Source organism: Polyodon spathula, chromosome 18 (genome assembly GCF_017654505.1).
Source record: "Polyodon spathula isolate WHYD16114869_AA chromosome 18, ASM1765450v1, whole genome shotgun sequence".
NCBI classification, from domain to species: domain Eukaryota; kingdom Metazoa; phylum Chordata; class Actinopteri; order Acipenseriformes; family Polyodontidae; genus Polyodon; species Polyodon spathula.
This window is the reverse complement of record NC_054551.1, coordinates 22,461,772-22,481,491: the sequence shown is the minus strand read 5'-3', so window position 1 is coordinate 22,481,491 and position 19,720 is coordinate 22,461,772. Positions and strand designations below refer to the sequence as shown.

General features: G+C 38.6%; 1 protein-coding gene across 6 annotated transcripts in view; it reads left to right on the top strand.

Annotated features, from left to right (window-relative positions):
* Nucleotides 1-19,720, top strand: part of LOC121331107 (oxysterol-binding protein-related protein 9-like) — a 60,041-nt gene that overhangs the window by 1,407 nt on the left and 38,914 nt on the right. For 4 of the 6 annotated variants that reach the window (XM_041278306.1, XM_041278305.1, XM_041278304.1 and 1 more), the window contains exons 2-3: nucleotides 2,429-2,479; nucleotides 10,862-10,940. In XM_041278306.1, the coding sequence (XP_041134240.1) occupies nucleotides 2,429-2,479; nucleotides 10,862-10,940 (130 nt within the window). Of the gene's footprint in view, nucleotides 1-2,428; nucleotides 2,480-10,861; nucleotides 10,941-19,215; nucleotides 19,236-19,275; nucleotides 19,295-19,720 lie in introns of those variants that run through there. The other 2 variants (XM_041278309.1, XM_041278311.1) reach the window with 2 other exon arrangements.

The following is a 19,720-nucleotide window of genomic DNA, read 5'->3' as shown; positions in this document are numbered from 1 at the left end:
GCTGTGCTTTGTTCAGTAAGTTGCCAGCATCAAAGGTTTATGTATCTTGTATGTCCAAATCAACCAGGATCACCTATCATTAGAGACATTGTAATTTTTATAATGATAAAATAAATTGACAGTGTTAGCCATCTGTACAGCTTGTAGCTACTAAGTGATGTCAATTATTTATGTTCTCCAGTTTAACAATTTGGCGATTGAGAATTTTGAGTTATGGATGTTTTTCCATAACACAGTTATTCTATACTACTGCAATTTCCAGACCTATGGACAGGCTGAGGCAACAAGCCTGTCATTTATCAGTAATTCTAGTTCTCAAAAGAATTTCAAATTCTGGGCTAGTCTACCGACCTTCAGTAACTGCAGCATTTGCAGTTGTCATGTGGTGGTCATGAGCAGAGTAAAGCCTTGCCAAGCCATGCTGTTGGTGGCTGAGTTAGCAACTATGCTCTGTATCAATACCAGGGAAAACTAAATGTTTATGCTGTGTAATTTTGTTTTAGTTCCCTGTCATAATGATCGGGGTCTGCATATTTTTGTTTGCCAAAATGCCTTTGTGCATTATTTTCAGAGGTCAGAAGTTTAAGCTTGCTGTGACTGTAACTGATTGATCTGTGATTGTGAGATCTCTGTACCAGTTATGTATGGTTTATTATCGAAGCATCAACCCCCAGTTGTCACTGAGGTGTGTGCCAGGCTTTTCTGCCCTGCTGTCCTGTTCTAGCCCTCGATCTCTGGTATTCTTTAGCACAAGTTATCGAGAGAATCAGTATCTGGAGATCTATAAAGGCATTCCCCAGCACCACAGTCCAGTAGTCAAAGTATTGACGTGGCTCGGAAAAAACACAGATCTAGCTGCACTATAAATTCCCCACCACCACCTGCAGCACTGCTAATCCCTATTGCTTGTATGGAATACACTTCCATACTGTCATGATCATTTGGTGAATCGGAGGAGTTATCCTTTAATAAATAAATGTATTGCACTTTTGATTTTTCATGCTACAATTTGTGCCATTTCCTCTCTTAGTGGCTGGGTGAAAAATCTTAGTTAAAAACTATTTACTGTGTGAGTAAAATATTAAAAGCTTAAATTCAAGCACAGAAACACCCTGGGGTGGGTTATAAGCTTGTTCAAAAACAAAAAGTTGCAGTTGGACATTTTGAGCGTATCAAGTTGTTCCTTGGTGCAAAAGTCCAATTGGTCTGGACTCAATCTTCCAGTACTTTCCATGACTGCAAAGCCTGACAACAGCTGAAACAGGTATCGGTTATTGGATTATGAGATTCCACGCGCAGCATTTGTGGAATTTTTTATCAAAGAATGGTGTGTTTTTTGTTTGTTTTTTGTCAACATTTGATTGCCTAGATATGTTTGTGTGTACAGCATGTGTGTACCGGTACTGCATATGGAAAAGACTGAATATAAAAATGACTTGCTGTGAGTAATACTAACATATAGGGTATTTGAGTTGCATGTTTAATGATTAAATTATTCTTGGGAAAACATAACTAGATTTAAATACTAAACTGTTACCATCCCTAGTAAATACACTCAGCAAGAATTGCACAAGGACTTCGAGATGCTTGTATAAATGTAAGTGTTAAGATCTGATTACACAGGGAGTAGTAGTGGTAAGCAGTAAACCGTGCGGTTTTCATATTACACTGGTGGCGGGAAACCTTGCGGTATATGTAAATTCATTATCACATGTTACTGTTGAGAAAAAATGAATAATTGATAAAGGAAGTCAAGAAATAAAGATTAAATATATTTGTGTACGTGTCTATTAAAAAAAAAAAAAAAGCAGTGTTTCACCTATGTAGCATTCTCCAGAGTGACCATTATATGTATACATTACATTATATACAGGTCCAGCGGGAGGTAATGTTACTTTAGTTGAATGGAATGCAATTAATATTTGCTTTGAATACAGATAACTTATCTTTATTTTTATACAGCGCCTTTCATATTGGACCACCATCACAAAGCGTTTTACAAGATACAAGGCTAGGGCTTGTTAACTACGCATCAGCTGCAGAGTCACTTACAACAACGTTTCACCCGAAAGACAGAGCACAAGGAGGTTAAGTGACTTGGCTGAGCTGGGGATCTCTTGGTTATAAGCCCGTTTGTTTAACCACTAGACCACATAGCCACTTGTTTTACTTATCTAATGCAGATTTACTTACTAGAAATGCAGATTGATAAGTACTTGTGAATAGCTGCTTGAGGAAAGAAAATGGACAGGTCATCAGCTGGCTGACCAGATTTCACTAACAGGTCTTGCTAGGGGGGGGGATTGTTTATCTATCAGCGGCCTTGTGTCTTATATGGAGCCCTGAGCCTCGCACTACTATATTGTATATCCCAGTTATCTCTGGTGGAATGGTCCTGATTTTTTTTTTTCTTCTGTTTCCTTTCTAGTCCAAGGACAAAATGATGAGGGGTTCCCGAAGAGGCTGTGTGCGACTTCAGGTAAGTAATTAGGTACTGTACACTTTACCTGCTGCAGTATGTGATGTGTTTCATAGGCTACAGCATTTGAAGGCAATCCCGTTATCTACTGTGATTTCTGTTTTGCTGTACCGGAAATTGAAAAGTATTAGCAACTTGCACAGTGCACTTGTAAATACACTTACCAGTAACGCTACATCAGATCAATATAAAACACTTTGCTATTGAAAAGATAGCGGTGATACCCCATACCTCTGTCTTAAACTACTGTGTGGTAGTTAAACTCTTGATTGAGGATCTTGAATAAATGCAGATCATCCCTGTTCTGTTTTAAGTAAGCATCTGTCTTTCTAAAAGACTTTGCCCTCTAATTTAGCGTGTTGTACTTCAGTCTTAACCAGCTGTAAAAGTGGGTGTAGCTTTAAAAAACAAAACAACCCCCCCCCCCCCCCCCCCCCGCATATATAAAACATGATAAAGCAGAAATTGTTGGGTTTTTTTTAACCTGTGTTTGAGACGTTAATAATGTACATTTAATTAAATCCTCTTATGTTTTTAGTTTTGTATTTATTAAAAATGCACATTCATTTTAACTTCCAGCATTGAATTACAATGGTTTAATGCATAAAGATTCCATAAGTGATGAAGTGGTTATGATTTTTATATTTGCTTACCTTTTCCAATTATTGGTTAACATGCTTTGATAATTGGCTTCTATTGTAGCCCAGTCCTAAACAGAATCCTAAAATTCCTTTCAGTTTGGAGCAACCCCTTCCCATGAAGAACAAACAAATCAAAAAGATTGATGTGCCCAGTGTATAAAAACCATGGTGTAACATGTAAATGTGTTACCATGGAAACAGGCTTGTTCAGACCTTGGCCACACAGCTTCAGTAGGGAATAGGAGGTACTTTGTTAGCCTTTGACGTGACCTGGACAACCTGAAGTGTATGATGCTTCAAAACTACCTACTTTTCACAAATACCACCAAGAGACAAAAAACAAGCTGTGGTGTGCACGTGCACAGTAATTGAATTCCACAGAGTGTAAATAAAGTGTTTCGAGCTGGTGTGGGTGAAAGGTACGGTTTTTAAAGTTAGATTCCAGTAATGCGCCTCTGTGAGTGATTTTATAATTTATGAGGCACTGCAAAGTGTTCAGAAATCAGGGAAGTGACCCCTGTTCTAGTGTATCATATTTTTAAGCTTTAAAAAAAAAAAAAAACCTTTTTTCTGCCTCACATAAGTAAACTGTTTTGGTTCACATTGTCATTTAATTCAGTATTCTACTGATTTGAATGAAGGCTGTATTTAGAGCAGTTGACCACAAACAGTGATCATGTTTATGTACGGTAGCTTGTGATGTTGACTTCTGCAGTTTGGATTTTCCTTTCACACAATTTAAGCCCAGACATTAAGGCTCCTCCGGACTTGTCCATCAGTCTTGGCGTGTCCTCTGATGGGTTTATGCAAGATCCACAGCCTCGCCCTGTGGGGCTTGTGTAACTTGCAGGAATTGCAGAGTCATTGTACCAGCGGAAAAAAGGAAGGAAACCACAAGTGACACTTATTTCTGCTACTGTCAGTCGAGCGTTCTTGAGGTCTCTCAAAAATAAAAATAAAAACACAGTTGTCTGGAACAGCAGCCATCTCAAGTGAGTAGCCATTTTAATGTACCAAATTAACAGATTGCTTATGAAATAAAGGGGAAGTTAATTTAGCCAGTAAGTTTCATCCTTAATTATTAAACACTTCAGTGTTGAATTTAGAAACAGCAAGTACAGTTAATACATTCAAGACAATGGGTCATGTGTTGAAGTTATTGCTTTAACAGTATTTAACTACAGTATGTACAGTGCAGTTACTTAGCTGTGCTAATTTGTTTACTTGAATGATTGTATTCTGTACCAATCCCATGTATGTCTAATAGATTGTTATTTACTCTGGGTAACTGAGTATGGGACAGCTGAATATTCCTTTACTGTGAAAGGTGGTTTTGCACCAGTCAACCAGTTATCAAGACCCATTATAAAATATCTGTAAAATAAATATATAAATTGTATTTGTACAACAATAACCAAAGGCAACGTTTGATATTTGGTGTAATGATTTGTTAAACTTTCCAAGCTGAGTCTGCTAGTCTGAGATCCAGAGTAAATGGCTTGCTTTTTAATTAAGGAATTGGCAGATGTTATTTTAACAGACAGAATAGGCCAGCCAGGTGTGTGTGTGACAAGATGTCCTTGGCTGTTGAGTCCTAGTTTAACTTTATAAATTAACTTTGTCCTCTGTAAATCATTGGGATGCTTTTCATGCAAGGCGCTTTACAATAATAATAATAATAATAATCCATAGTTACGGTGTTACAATGTGATTACCTGATTGGATACTTGATGTGTATGATGTGTTATGAGATCAAATGGTCATTTAGTGCGTTTCCAAACCTACCGTAAAAGACACTTTGTGCTTCTGGTCTTGTCACACGATACATACAGTGCTTCCCTTGTATAATACAGCCGTAGTTGTTATAGCTACAATATTGACCTTATTGTGGATACAGGTTCGTCAGTCTCTATACTGCCTTAGGACTTATATCAGCAATACTTTCCCGAATGACCTTTTAAATGAACCCAAAGTGAGACTGGTAACATAATCCAAAGAGGATTTACCTGTTCTTGGATGGTTATCAGCTCGCGTCCTGTACGATTGTATGACTGCCTTTGCTACCTTTTACATCGTTAGATCTGGATCTCATTTACTGGGCTTTAATCATTTACTTGATTAAAGCTTTACGGTGCCGCAGAGTTGACAACACAGTTTTGACCTCTGAAAACTTATCTGTGCTAGAAACGTCTGCTGGGACAACTGTGGGATGCGCTAAAGGATTCGTACACAAGATTAAAATTCAAGACAGCATTGCTTCTGTAGAACAAAAATTACGACAGTTGCCGTTCTCGGTTAGAAATGCTGTCTCGGACGAATTACAAAGTATACTAGAGACAGGCATAATTGAAAAAATTCGATGCATCACCAGGGGTTTCTCCGATTTGTGGTCATTCAGAAGAAAACGGGAATTTGCATGTGTGTGGACTTGCAGGAACCTAATAAACCTGTAGTAGTTGATAGCCATCCCTTACCACACATAGAAGAACTCTTTACTGAGTTAGGAGGCGCTACGGTCTTCTCTACAATAGACCTTGCCAGCGCTTACCATCGGGTTGTTCTGCATGAAGACAGCCGAGATTTAACAGCATTCATAACACATGATTTCGATATTGGATTAACATCAGCGCCTGCTGTATTTCAAAAAATGATGGCAACAATCTTGCATGACTTGCCAGGTGTACAAAATTACCTGGACAACATCATTGTTTACGGTCGCTCCGCCGCTGAACACAGTGTTAATCTGCGTACAGTTTTACATGGTTTACAAAATGTTTGATTACAATTGAATACAAACAACTACAAATTTAATCAGACAAGCCTGCACTTCTTGCGACATATCATTTCAAAAGACGGTCTACTTCTTGATACCGACCATGTCACTGCTATAACTGATGCATCTGCTTTTGCCGTTGGTTACTAAAGGTATTGGTCGTGCTGGAATGCGGATTGCTGGATGGAAGGCTCGTTTTTTGTTTCACTTGTGATGTGACATACCGACCAGGATCACAAAATTGTACTGCTGATTGTTGGTCTAGCAACCTATAGCATTGAGAACTAGGCTTGTTCATTTAGCTCATGAAAGTCACCAGGGCATGGTGCGCAGTAAACAGCGCTTCCGAGATTTCTACTTGTGGCCAAAGATGGACATGCTTGTTCAGTCAATTATGTCGCCTTGCCTATCCTGCCAGCTAAACAACAGAACAGCAAAAACATCTGCCGCTCCGCTTCAGCCAGTCCAACGACCAGACGGAGCTTGGCATAAAGATGCTATCGATATAGTGGGACCTTTTGAATGTGGAACCTGTGATTGCCACTGTGCAATAACCTTAGTGGATTATTACACATGATGGCTTGATGTAACATTTACTTCACGCATTAGCACTTCGTTCCTGACTTCAGTTTTTAGCCAAAAAGGAAACCCTCACCATACTGTTACTGATATTGTTTTTCTGAAAGAGAGAGAGATTCAAAACATTCGCTAAAGTGTTTACTACCTACAATCAAACGGAACCCTGGAGAGATGTAATAGGGTACTTAAGGAATGATTACTGAATACAGAGAGAGAACGTAAATCTTGGAAGCCAGTTGTGACTGAATTTCTACACAATTACGGAGATACACCGTACACAACGACTGCTACATCTCCTTTTGAAGTACTATACGGTCGGAAAATGCGAACCAAGTTGAACATCTTGCCGATTTGTGAATGATTCCGACATGAATCAGCGTGTACAGGCACTGTAGTTAAGAACCAAGAAAATAGTAAGGCTTACACGGATGCGAGGAGGAGAACTGAAGGTCTTCAAGCAGGGTGATTGTGTACGAGTTAGGAAACCTGAACATGTCAACAAGAGAACTACTAAATTCAGCGATCCTGTGAGAGTACAGAGAAAGATCAGACCAAACACTTACGTCTGGGTGATGGCAAAACATAGAACGCATCGCACTTGACTCTGTATACGAAGACGGCTCTGGATCGCAAACCGAGGTAACCAGAGCAACAGAACAACTTGACGCCGCTCTTACTAGTCCAGATAAAAGCAAGTGCATACGGAGAATACCGGCGTGGCAAAATGACTTTGTTAAATAGTATAGACTTTCAGCATAAGTTTTAAAAAGAAAAAAAAATTACATTGCATTTTATGTTTTCATGATTTCATTATTTGAATGCAGCGTGCAAGCCTTTTTCAACAGAAGGGGAAATAGTGTTATATGATAATTCATTATTTAGTTTCAACAGTAGATGGCGCAGTTAAGGATATGTGTAGGCATGCTTAAAAAATACTGAGACGAGTTGAATAAGAAGGCGCAGCAATAAAGACGTTAGAATTATACTGCTTGCTTCCTGCTTTAATCTTCTGCTGAACACCACACTACCTCTAAGCCAAATAGGCGTGTTTCTGCTTCTTACACATATTATCGGAGAGTAAATGACATCTTCAAGCAGCTGTAGCGACTTATTTCCAAAATGTAGTTTTGTTATACTGCTGTCATTTTACAGGAAGCCTGATGAGCTGATGTTTTCATCACTGGGGTGGTTATTTGTTATGACGAGTTCCTCATACATTCCACACGGGGGCAGCAAAATGCTGCCTTGAACAGTGTTTTTTTTTATATAATAAACGTACCAATGTGGAGGACTGACAGATTTTTTTTTTTTTAAATGTACTGTACTGAATTGCAAAAACAATTCCAATAAGTTTAGCCATTTTTATCAAGTGCTTATTCCCGGAACTGAAATATCTCACTTAAAACATTACCAGCATTGATATTATGAAGACCAAGCTAAACGAAGCTTTTCAGCCTTGGGTGTGATTCTGAATTATTTATTTCAGTGAATGAATCTGTGATTCTTCTGTAGCCGAGTAAAACAACTGATTCCTAGTTCTCTTATTTATAATCGCCTACCCCTCAAACTGCAGATACAAGAAGCTATAAACACTGGTAATGTACACTATTAAAATCAGACATAATGGAATAACAACGTTGATGTAGATGAACTTAATAAGTGTCAATACTATAATCGCACACTACACCCTTTCTTTGGAGGGAGATCAGTTGTCCCTTTGTCACACTCATGGAGATCTCCAGTAGTTTTATCTGACAAACAATTTTCCATTCTGATAGAGAGATGCTTGGTTTTTACCCAGCACGTTTTGAATGTCAGAATGAAGATAAAGCTTTGCCTGTATGTGACAGTATGGCCTTGGCTACAATCCCTGTCTGTAAATTTCTAAAACATCTTGCACGGTATCAAATTGTATCAGCTCACCGGAATTAGTTTTTCCAAAGGGTTTTGCAGAACAATGATATGAAATATAAATAGCTGACTTAATAAAGACAAGCTTTTAGTCTGCATGAAAGATGGCGTACTAGAGGCAATCCACCACCACACCCTGTACTTTTAAAGGGTTTAGTGCACACATTCTGTTGTCTTTTTACTCCAGCAAATTCAAACTAATTTGAAATGATCAGATAACAGATTTCATACATTTTCTTTCTATAATGAGCAGTATGAAAAGCACATAGAGAAGTTTACACCCCCCTGGTAATTATTTCCAATTACTGCAATTGTTTAGGTGTTTGTATACAGGTAACATTAATTAAAAAAAAAAAAACTTGCTGTGCTATGCTTTATACAGCTGCATGCAGGGTAGTGCTCGTGTGACAACCTTATAGAACCAGGTGCCAGGTAACTAAAATAACCAAATGCATTACCATCCCAAGTTGTCTGTTGCTAGTTTAATGTAATGCTTTGTTTGTGAACAACCAAGTCTAATACAGTTGAAACCCAGCAGCAAGCAGTGTAAAGTATACCATTTAAAACTACTGTTCAAATCTCAACCCTGAGATTTCCTGAAGGGCATTTTCTTTGTTTACTGAAGTTTTTTTTTTTCTTAAGGTGTTGCTTGATTGCCTCTGTCCATGATTTGTAGCTGCCATTTTATTCATGCTGGTGTAGGAAAAATTGTGTTTACAAAGCATGCTGGTCAAGTGTTTATTGTAGAACAATGAGAACCACCGTAATTAGACCATGGCAAATCTAAATACTGCCACCATTTAAATAATAAACCATATATTTTGCATATTTTTAAAGACAAAAAAGATGTTGTATTAGAAATGTGACCTTGGAAATTTCACTGAGCTGTCTTAGAGTTGAAAGCAAAGCCTGCTATTTTCTACAGATGTGAAAAACAGTAGAATTTGGTTAAATCAATTCCATCTTTTTTGATTGTACATTGCTGAACAACTACTGAAAGAGAAACTCCCCTATCTGCTATCTTGCCTTTCCGGATGCACAGGAGCTTTCGAAAAGGTTGTGAAATCTTAATTGTAGCACAGCACGCCTTGTAATACTGTATGTGGTTGAGGAGCAGCAGAAATCTGCGCTTTTACAGGAGAAATGACATCATCACTCATCATGTTTGAGCAAAGGTTGAACTTGCATAACCACTAACAAATGTTTTGTTTAAATTCACAGAGTAGTTCTGTATCCCACAGCTAAACCTACTTCAATAAGCCAGGTGGACCGGCAGCAAAGTCTGCTATCTGATAAAGTAATGTGTGCATTTCTAAAAAAAACGGAAATTAAATGGGGAAAGGGTTTCCGTGAAACGGAAAATGACAGCTTTTAAAATGGAAAGCGCTTTTTTACCGGCCATTAAACCTAATTGTGGAAGTTGTTTCTTCTCATACAGTATCACACTTCCACTTATCGAATGCTTTTAGAATGACCACTGTAGCTATTGCTGTTTTGGGATCGTTATCCTCTCTGCTAGGTATGATTGTTATAACTGATGTGGGATTGAACACTCCTGTGTTACTACTCAAATCAAAAATGTTCTGGTAGATGTTAGTGAGTTCTAGTCAATGAGGAACTCCCCCAGAGTTATGACTCGCTATTGACTAGCAGATTTCTGATGTTAATCCAGCTATAACTCATCTTGAAATAAGAAGCATGTAAAATGGACTGAGCAAAGAGTCTAAAAGGAAATTAGTCATGTGTCGAATTTCTTTCCATTGTGCTTTAATATTGGTTTTCAGAATGGCGCATTCTTGACTTTGGGGAAATTATTTTTGGTCGTTAACACTGATAAGGGCAGCTGCAGCAGCAATAGGATGTCTAGCTGTTAAACACAAAGCCATTTAGTTAAGGCTGTAAATCTGCGTTTCAACCTGCTTTACCATTTAAACTAATCAAATACTTGTTCAATCTATATAAAAAGATCTAGCTATTTTTAGCAAATGCTATAACAGTATGTAATCTTGGTAGATTTACACCACTGTACTTTTGAATGTAAAAATAAATGCGTACAGTATTACAAATTTTAAATCAACAGTTTCAACTTTTTTTTTTTTTGCTTTGATTTTGACATTAACAATATATGCCCTAAGCCTGTACACTCTGTTTTCCTAATAGGATTTGTAGCATGGGATTTATTTTTTAAAAGGTGCAATGTCAATATTAAATGCTTGTTAAAATATATTTTGTAAAATGTTAAAGGCACAGTAAGTGGCTGAATGCTTTCTTCTCTTCCCTTGATCTTTCTTTCACTTGGTTTTCTTCTCTCTTCCCCTTTCATCAGGAGCTGCCTTGATTCTTAGGGTGGCTGGCTCTGCAGTGTTTTTCTCCTGCCTCTGTTACTTTCAGTCCATTACCTTGCCCCCCCTCCCCCCTTCCTGTGTGTGTGCTGATGACGTTTCAGTCTCTGCTCAGGCTCTCTCCTCTCTTTCTCAGGGAGCTGTGATTGGTATAGATGACGAGGACGACAGTACCTTCACCATCACAGTGGACCAGAAGACCTTCCATTTTCAAGGTGAGCTCACCACCGCTTCTTCCTTAGCTGCCACTTGGAGTGTCTGCATCCATCAATCGGTTAGACCGGTACTCTGATGCACACGCACTGCTTCTCTCTCCCTCTCCCCCCGACCTTTGCAAAAAGGAATTATCCATCTGTTTGCGTATGCCTCTCTGTGCACATCCCGTTATGTATATGTGTAGGCATATGCTGTATCTGTAAACTGCACAGGGCAGGGGACAGTATTCTGGATGCAGACTGCAGGTTTGTGCTGTGTATAAGTGTGTGTGTTTATGGATGCAGCAAAGCTTGTGGATCAACAGGAGATTTTTTAATTAAGAAGGAACAGGACTGGGAGGCACGTTGCCTTTCTGCTGCAGACAGCTGGGCACGATCGTTTTTGCTTTTGATTTCTGAACTTTGGGAGATGCGCCCTGCTGCCTGAAGCTTCACTGCAGTACTGGCAGTGAAAGAGGGTTCCCTCAGCTACCCGGCGACGCTGGACTCGGAGGCAGCCGGATCCCATTGCCTGGCTCTCCACTGGAGCAATGCTTCAGGGACTCTTCTTCAGGTGTCTGAGCTCCATCCCCTCGCCCAGTCTTCCTCTCTCAATCACCTGTCTCTTCATTGTCATCCTGTCCATACGCCGCTCATGCCATCTCCTATTGCTATGTTTCGGCATTGCATGCTGTGGTTCTACGGTAGGAAGGGTAAGCCCTTTTTTTTCCCATTCTTGGCTTTTTCTCAACGACCCTCTCCACCACCACACCCCACCCTGCTACAGGAAAGAAGAGTCATCCCCTACCGTCAAACAGATTTTAGTAGCCTTTTTTTTTTTTTTTTTTTTTTTAGCTGTCAATATTTCTGTAATATGAAATGTAAAGCTTTCGAAGTTATTTATCTTTCAATAGAGGGTGTCCTGATGATAGCTAGCAAGCAAAAATTGACACTTTATAGCTCAGGTTTATTGAGTTTCAGAATCTTCTAACAGACCTTGGATTCGTATTTCTTAATGTCTGCTTTGCTGTCCCGAATATTCAACTTCTTAATATTGTTATGGCTTTAAACTGTTACAGCCAGTAAATGGTGTTGCTATAAAGATGCAACCAAATGGAGAAATGCTTTAATCACTGTTTCTGTTTGTTTAGCATACTCTGTCTATGCTAGCATGTTTAGAACTGTTTTTGTTTTTAAATACTAATTTGCTCTGTATGAAACCTTGGAACCAAAGCCTCTATATTGAATTTGCTGCCAGGAATCCTAGTGCACAATTATCTGTATGCAGCTTGCTGATTCTTCAGTCATTAAGGTACTGGATTGAGTCCACTGGATTATAGATTCTGGCATTTGATTTTCCAACTTTAGTTGTGGTCTTATTTTGTAATAATGAAAAAATCCTTCCTGCAGTGCAAGGGGGCTTATCTTTCTTTTCTTAATTTTGTTTGTGCTGTGGTATTAGACAGAACAATTAAGATTTGTTATTAATGTAAAATGATATGAAGGATAATTAAAGGCAATTCGCATATCGAGTATTTCATTAATTGACAGAGCTGGGATTTGCACTTATGAGAGCGTTGGTTTGACACACGCTGGGTAATGATGAATTTTGATGGGAAGAAAACCTGTGTGGGGGCAAAGTATACTTCAGCATCATAAGGAAGTTACAGGGGCCCAACACCCAGGCCTGGGTTTCCAAACTATTCTGCTCTCATTTGAAAATTTAATTTGAACTCCTACCAGTTTTCAGCAATTCTGTTTCTAATCTGATCTGGTTAAATGGCTTCCCTAGAATTACCAGGCCAGAACTCTCAACAACTATTAACTACAGACTCAGGTGGATCTTTTTGTTTGTTTAATTTGGGAATTCAATTAAAAAAGTACAGCTGTGGTATTTCACTGTTCTTTGGCAACATTCAATCAAATTTCTAGTGGTGCTATGTTTGTGTTTTTAAATTGAATAGGGCCCTAAAAACAGGTAAACAGCATGAAGAACTGCTCTTTGTTTTGATTAAATCTACCCCTAAGTTCTATAGGTTCATAGTGCATCACTCTACTAATTTGCTTAGACTGTTGCAATTTAGTTTCTCGCAAGATGAAGGGGATGTACTTAATACTAACAGAAAGGAGAAGGCTGCATTTTAGTCTTGTCTAAGGCTCTGTTTTAATAGATTACATCATTTTGTATGTATATTGTCAATAAAAAAAATAAACTTGATTTTAGTATTCCTAAAAAAAATCTAAACAAGAAACTTGTAAAATTTTATTTTATTTGTAAAATATTGCCTTTTTTTGTTTTACCTTTTTTAAAAAAAAAAAAAAAAAAAAACATTTTTAGTTAGTACACCATTTAAAAGGTCAGTTATATTGGAACAAGCCCTGCCTTTATGTTCTGTCTCTTAAAAACACCAGGCTAACTGGAATAACATCTGCGGTCCAAACTTTTCCTCAGCTTCATTACCCTGCCACTTATTTGAATTCAAATGTTGACCCATCGCATGTCTTCTAATAAGAAAGAAGAAACAATTCACCTCATCACAGGATGAAATAAAGATACGGGGTGCATCTGAAAGGACCCTAGTTGGATAGCTAACTGGAGGAGTTCTGTTGAATCGTTATTTCAGGGATATAAGCAGTTGAGTAGCTCGGAGATTAAAGCACTATCTGGATTGAACTGGATCCAAGATGTTTTCTTTAGCACAAGTTTTGATTGCTTGCATGCATTTTAAATGAAAGGTCTGTGTTGACAGGCTGGCTATATTCGCTAAAGGAAATGTTGTTTTGTACTTTGTACCAGAGGGAGCGATCCTGGATAGATTTGTTTGTTTGTATTATGCTGCATAAAAATTTATGGTGTCTGCAGTTTGCATGGCAGTTTTGCAGCTAAGAACATTTCTCGCTGTTGTACTACAAAGACCTTTTTAGCACACGTAAGTAATCTTTCATAGAATATATTCGCCATGGCTGCTTATGTAGTACACAGTTGCGTATTATTGATTAGGGTGAATTACAGTACTATGGAATACATATTTTCACCTTTGCAGGGTTTGTAAATAGTATTTTTTTATAAGCAATGGGAAAAAAAAACTTCCAGTAAGAAAGTTATTGTACTACGTTTGTAATTGGATCCAACCTTTTGTAAGTGTGTGTGTGAGACTCAGTCTGGAAACAATAAGATCAGCAGCAAAGTCAATATGTTGCACACTGTCCTGTAGATTTGTATTTGGTATTTAAATTATAACTTGCACAACATACAGAAACGCAAACACTGCAGATTTAAAGGGATGACCTGCTTGTATTTGTTTTGCCGCTGTGTTCCAGGGAAGATGGCTCCTAACCCTTTCCATTACCTTTCTGGAAATATATGTTTCCAGCAGCAGATCATTTAAGTAATCGTGCAGAGATCTGTATGATTTTGCGATTTGCAAACAGTGTTCTCTTTCCTTTTGGGTCATTTTATAAGCTGTGGAAAATGGGGAAGCAGTCTGCACGCTGCCTCAAATTAGGAAGCAATTCACAGGACCCTGTTCAATAAATACCTCGATACCTGGAAGGTCTAACCATTGACTACTGCAGGGTGTGAAAATGACCCTAACACAAGTGTCTGTCTATCGCATTGTACATGGTGAGTGGGAACTGCTTTTATATATTTTCACATCTTCTCCAAACTTTTATCGCAGACTTTTTATCTTTATCATCAGTTTTTACTATATTTTTAAATACAATTTTGAACCTGTAGATTAATGTTCAAGAGTACGTGTGCACGTAAATGTGTGCACTGTTTTTTTTTTTATATTTTTTTTGTTATATTGTATAATTTGTTCACAGTGGCTAAATGTAACTCTTATTATGAAACAACAAATACTAATGCAAAGCGCAGCATTCTAATGAAGCTTGACATAGAAAGTAGGAGTAATCTGATATTAATGTGCAGGAAATCATTTTTGTTGGACCTGCTTATCAGGAAGGGATAATGCTCTATCTTTCCCTGGTTACCAGATTCCTGTCTTCTCAGTTTTCTTTTACACAACAATTTTCACAGGAGAATACTTTCTCAGTGCTATAAAGGGTAGAGCGCTATCTCCAGGGCAAAAGTGCAGCATGACTTTCTATGAATAGAGGCAGCAATAAGGTGTAATGTGTTTTCTGAATAGGCCAGTTCAATTTGAATGGGAGCTTTGTATCACATCCTTGCTTCAAGAATGTCAAGGACAGATGGCTTCAGATTTAAAAAAAAAAAAAGCCGGGGACAGCTTATTTCCTCTGCGAAGGCAGGTCTCTTAGGAGCTGTGAAACCCTGCTCTTCCCTTAATAAAGGGTACACTGGAATGGGGGCAAAGCAGTGCAGTAGAGAGATTTGCAATTGCAGTTTAGAATTTACTGTGACCTCAGATGTCCTCTTATTTGGACCACTCCTGCAGGTCTCTGATTAAACTTATTTCTACCCCACAGGGTAGATTAAAATGTTCCCTGTTGCCCTGATCTTTATAAAATCTGAATAAAATACAAAAGTGTCTGGTCACAGATTCTCTGATTTAGTCTGGCGCCCTGTCATTTAAAACACGGAAATATGTGCATTCAGTTGACTCAAAATATTTTTATTTTGTAAGTTGTGATTGTAATTTTTTCTCAGTTTCTATTTTAAAGAGTAGATCCTATCTTGCTCCCGAATAACCAGATTCGCTGTGGTTAATACTGTACCCCCCCCCCTTGGACACTGGGTGGCTGAAAAACCATTCTCGGAATCGAATATCACTTAAGCTTTGACAATCTAATGTCTTGCTTTGTGTCTGACAGAACCTTCCAGCAGAGCAGCTTGCAAAGTGTCACTTCCTATCATTCACTGAGAGCCAGAGAGATGCTGAGAGTCCCAGGCTGTGAAGTGTGTTAAGCACATTGTAGGGGTAGAGCAGTGGATAGGTATAGCATGCTGTCTATTTCGTAATCTCCTGCCCTTGTTGTGCATTCTGATTTATGTTTCGATGAATAAAACTGAGGACAAAATATTTTTAGTAGGCTGAGATTTCCTTTCAGGAAATATATATACACACACACACACACAGTGGCTTGCAAAAGTATTCAGACCCCTGACCAATTCTCTCATATTACCGAATTACAAATGGTACATTAAAATTTAGTTCTGTTTGATATTTTATTTTTAAACATTGAAACTCAGAATCAATTATTGTAAGGTGACATTGGTTTTATGTTGGGAAATATTTTAAAGAAAAATAAAAAACTAAAATATCTTGCTTGCATAAGTATTCAACCCCTGTGCTGTGGAAGCTCCCAGTTTGCACCGATGAAAGAAATTGCCCTAACGAGGACACAATTACCTTACCATTGGCCTCCACCTGTGAACCATGAAAGTTCCTGTCACATTTTCTGGATAAAAACCCCACTGTTAAAGGATCAATGGTAAGGCTGTGACTCTGAAGAAAAATTAAGACCAAAGAGCATTCAACATAAGTTAGAGATAAAGTAATACAAATGCATAGATTAGGGAAAGGGTACAAAATAATATCCAAGTGTTTGGATATCCCAGTGAGCACAGTTGGATCAATAATCAGGAAGCGGAAGCTGCATCACACCACTCAGGCACTGCCAAGAAAAGGCCGTCCCTCAAAACTCAGCGCTCAAACAAGGAGACTTGTGAGAGAAGCCACAGAGAGGCCAACAATTACTTTGAAGGAGCTACAGAGTTCAGTGGCTGGGAGTGGAGTAATGGTCCACCATTCAACCATATCAAAAGCTCTGCATAACACTGGCCTGTATGGGAGGGTGGCAAGAAAGAAGCCATTACTCAAAAAGTACCATCTGAAAGCACGTCTGGAGTTTGCCAGAAAGCATGAGAGTGACCCAGCTGCGATGTGGGAAAAGGTTTTGTGGTCAGATGAGACCAAGATAGAGCTTTTTGGCCAAAACTCAAAGCGCTACGTTTGGCGCAAACCCAACGCTGCCCATGCCTCAAGACACACCATCCCTACAGTGAAGTATGGTGGTGGCAACATCATGCTGTGGGGATGCTTCTCATCAGCAGGGACTGGGCATCTTGTTACAGTTGAAGGAAGAATGGATGGAGCAAAATACAGGAAAATACTGCAAGAGTATCTTCAGTCTGCTAAAAAACTGAAGCTTGGGAGGAAATTCACCATCCAGCAGGATAATGATACCAAGCACAAGGTTAAAGCAACATTGGAGTGGCTCAAGAACAAAAAGGTGAATTTACTACAGTGGCCCAGTTGAGAATCTGTGGTACTAGTTGAAAATTGCGGTCCACAAGCATTGTCCAACCAACCTGAACAACCTGGAGCAAATCTGCCAAGAAGAATGGGCCAAAATCACTCCGACACTGTGTGCAAAGCTGGTACATACTTACCCCAAAAGACTTAAAGCTGTTATTGCAGCGAAAGGTGGCTCTACCAAATATTAATATGTGGGGGTTGAATTCTTATGCAAGCAACATATTTCAGTTTTTTTATTTTTCTTAAAAATCTTTCCCAACATAAAACCAATGTCACCTTACAAGAATTGCTTTTGAGTTTCAGTGTTTGAAAATAAAATATCGAACAGAACGAAATTTCAATGTACCATTTGTAATTCAGTAATATGAGAGAATTGGTCAGGGGTCTGAATACTTTTGCGTGTGTGTGTGTGTCCTACAAGGGCGGTAATCCTGTGTAAAGGATTTGTGCACATTTGATTAAATGCTGGTCAGCCTTTGCTAAGGGCGTGCAGAAAACAGGAAGGTATGTTAAGCTTTTCATTGTCTCGTTAGTGCAGTACATCGACACTGTGCAGTCAGTTCAAGTGTCTTACAAGTGGGATGGCCAAACTTTTGTTCATGGGGGGAGAGGGAGGGAGGGGGTTAAACCCGCAAGGGTTGGTAAATTATTTGACACAACTAAATACCACTGCTTTTGACCATGCTTTTGAAAACCAAAATCCTCTAACCTTGTATTGGAGTATCTTTTAGTTTAGCCCTTTTAAAACCAATAACTAAGTGTAATGTAAATAACAATAGTCCTAAGTAGCCTTATATCATAATTGAAGTTGAGTTTAGGAGTCAGTGGGCTGGATTCAAAGCTAGCTCTATATTTTCCTTAATCCATACATGCCATTGCTAGAAACATGTAGGCAGAAGAGTGTTACTGTCACATATGCCTACAATGCCAGGATTATATAGTGGACATCCTGTGCCATCCAGAAATCTGTTTTTTGGGTTTGTGAAAATTTGTATTTGTCCTCATTTCCTCCCAGGGGAGGATAATAGAGAGAAATAGGTACAGCAAGTCATGGTTATCTACATTTTATAATGATCTTGATCACAGTCATTTTACAGCCATGGTGGCTGACATACCTGTCTTTTACTTTTGAATAGTGTTGCTATCATTATGAGCTTGGGGGGAAAATGCAAGCCACTTCTGTTTATACATCATTTAAAATTCAAAACCAGGGGACTAGTGTAAAACAAATGATAAATATTCCCAAAGGATCTTTCAGCAGACGCATTCTGGAAGCTGTAAATAGTGCTTTAAACTGTAACATAATGCTCATAGCTGCCTGCCACTCTCCCACACTGCTCTCTTCTGTGCAAACACCAAGGAGAATACAACTGCCAGTTAAAACGTTACAGTAGGTCACTGATTTTAACATGCTTTACATTTTGTTTCTCGAGAAAAATCTCTTTACTGCTCACTGAAGGAAATGCCTCCCATGAATCTTAAGGATTGCAGAATTATATTTGCATTGCTGGTTTTAACACCCCATATGAAATCCTCTGAGAGGATGGTGATGCTGTGTTGGTAGAATTGTACAGCTGTTCAGAGAGGGCATGTAGCCTCCAAAGAAATACTGGTAACAGCAGAAGAATTGTTGCGTCTTCAAAAAACACTCCAAATCTCATTCCAGCTCTTGCTGTGTGCTCTTTGTAGGTGGTTATGCTTTTAAACTTCTGAGTTTCAAAAAGTCACCAGGCTCTGACAATTAAAATGAAAAATTAGTCAAAATGAATCTTAAACAACAAATACACTAGTTAATGCTTTACATCTGGTACATGAGCTAAAGTCCCACTTGAAGTCCAAGTCCACTGTATACAGTAGCTGATAATTGACCTAGCCCACTTTATCTTGTTTTGTCACCATTTCCATAGCAAACAAGCAATGTATTATGATATCATATAAGTCTGGAGGTACCTGTGTGAGCTTGTTTGCTTTAATTGCAGGGCGGATATTTAGGGAGTGTCTTAAAGGGCTAGATAAACACACACACACACACACACACACAATACGGTATGGAGGTCCGGTATACGGTGAGGTATGGAACAGAAACATTCCTAATAATTTCAATCAAGCTGGCCATACCTGCACAGTATGGTAGGGACATGTTGGAGAGGGTATTTAATCTATTTTAGAACTGTCTTGTGGTATTGTAACTGTCTCCTATTTTTAAGTCAGTTTTATTACAGTTTTATCTGGAATCGCAGGGAGGAGTAACTTGTTAGCAGTAGGAGGATCTGGAAATTCTACTACAGTGTCTACACCAAGAGTTTGTTACTTCTTGTGTGTAAATGGCTTTAATCCTGGATTGTGTTTGTCTGGTATTTGCAATACTAGTAAGGATAGCATTGAATTTGTGTTTTTTTTTTTTTTGTTTTTGTTTTTTTTTTTTTTTCACATGCGGTACATCTCTGGGAATAAGCTGCAAAGCTTGTGGGCTTTTCTTGATTAAAACAAATATGAAATAGTGTACTCATGATAAAAAGATTTTGATCTTTGGCTGCTTAGTTTGGCGGCACTTTA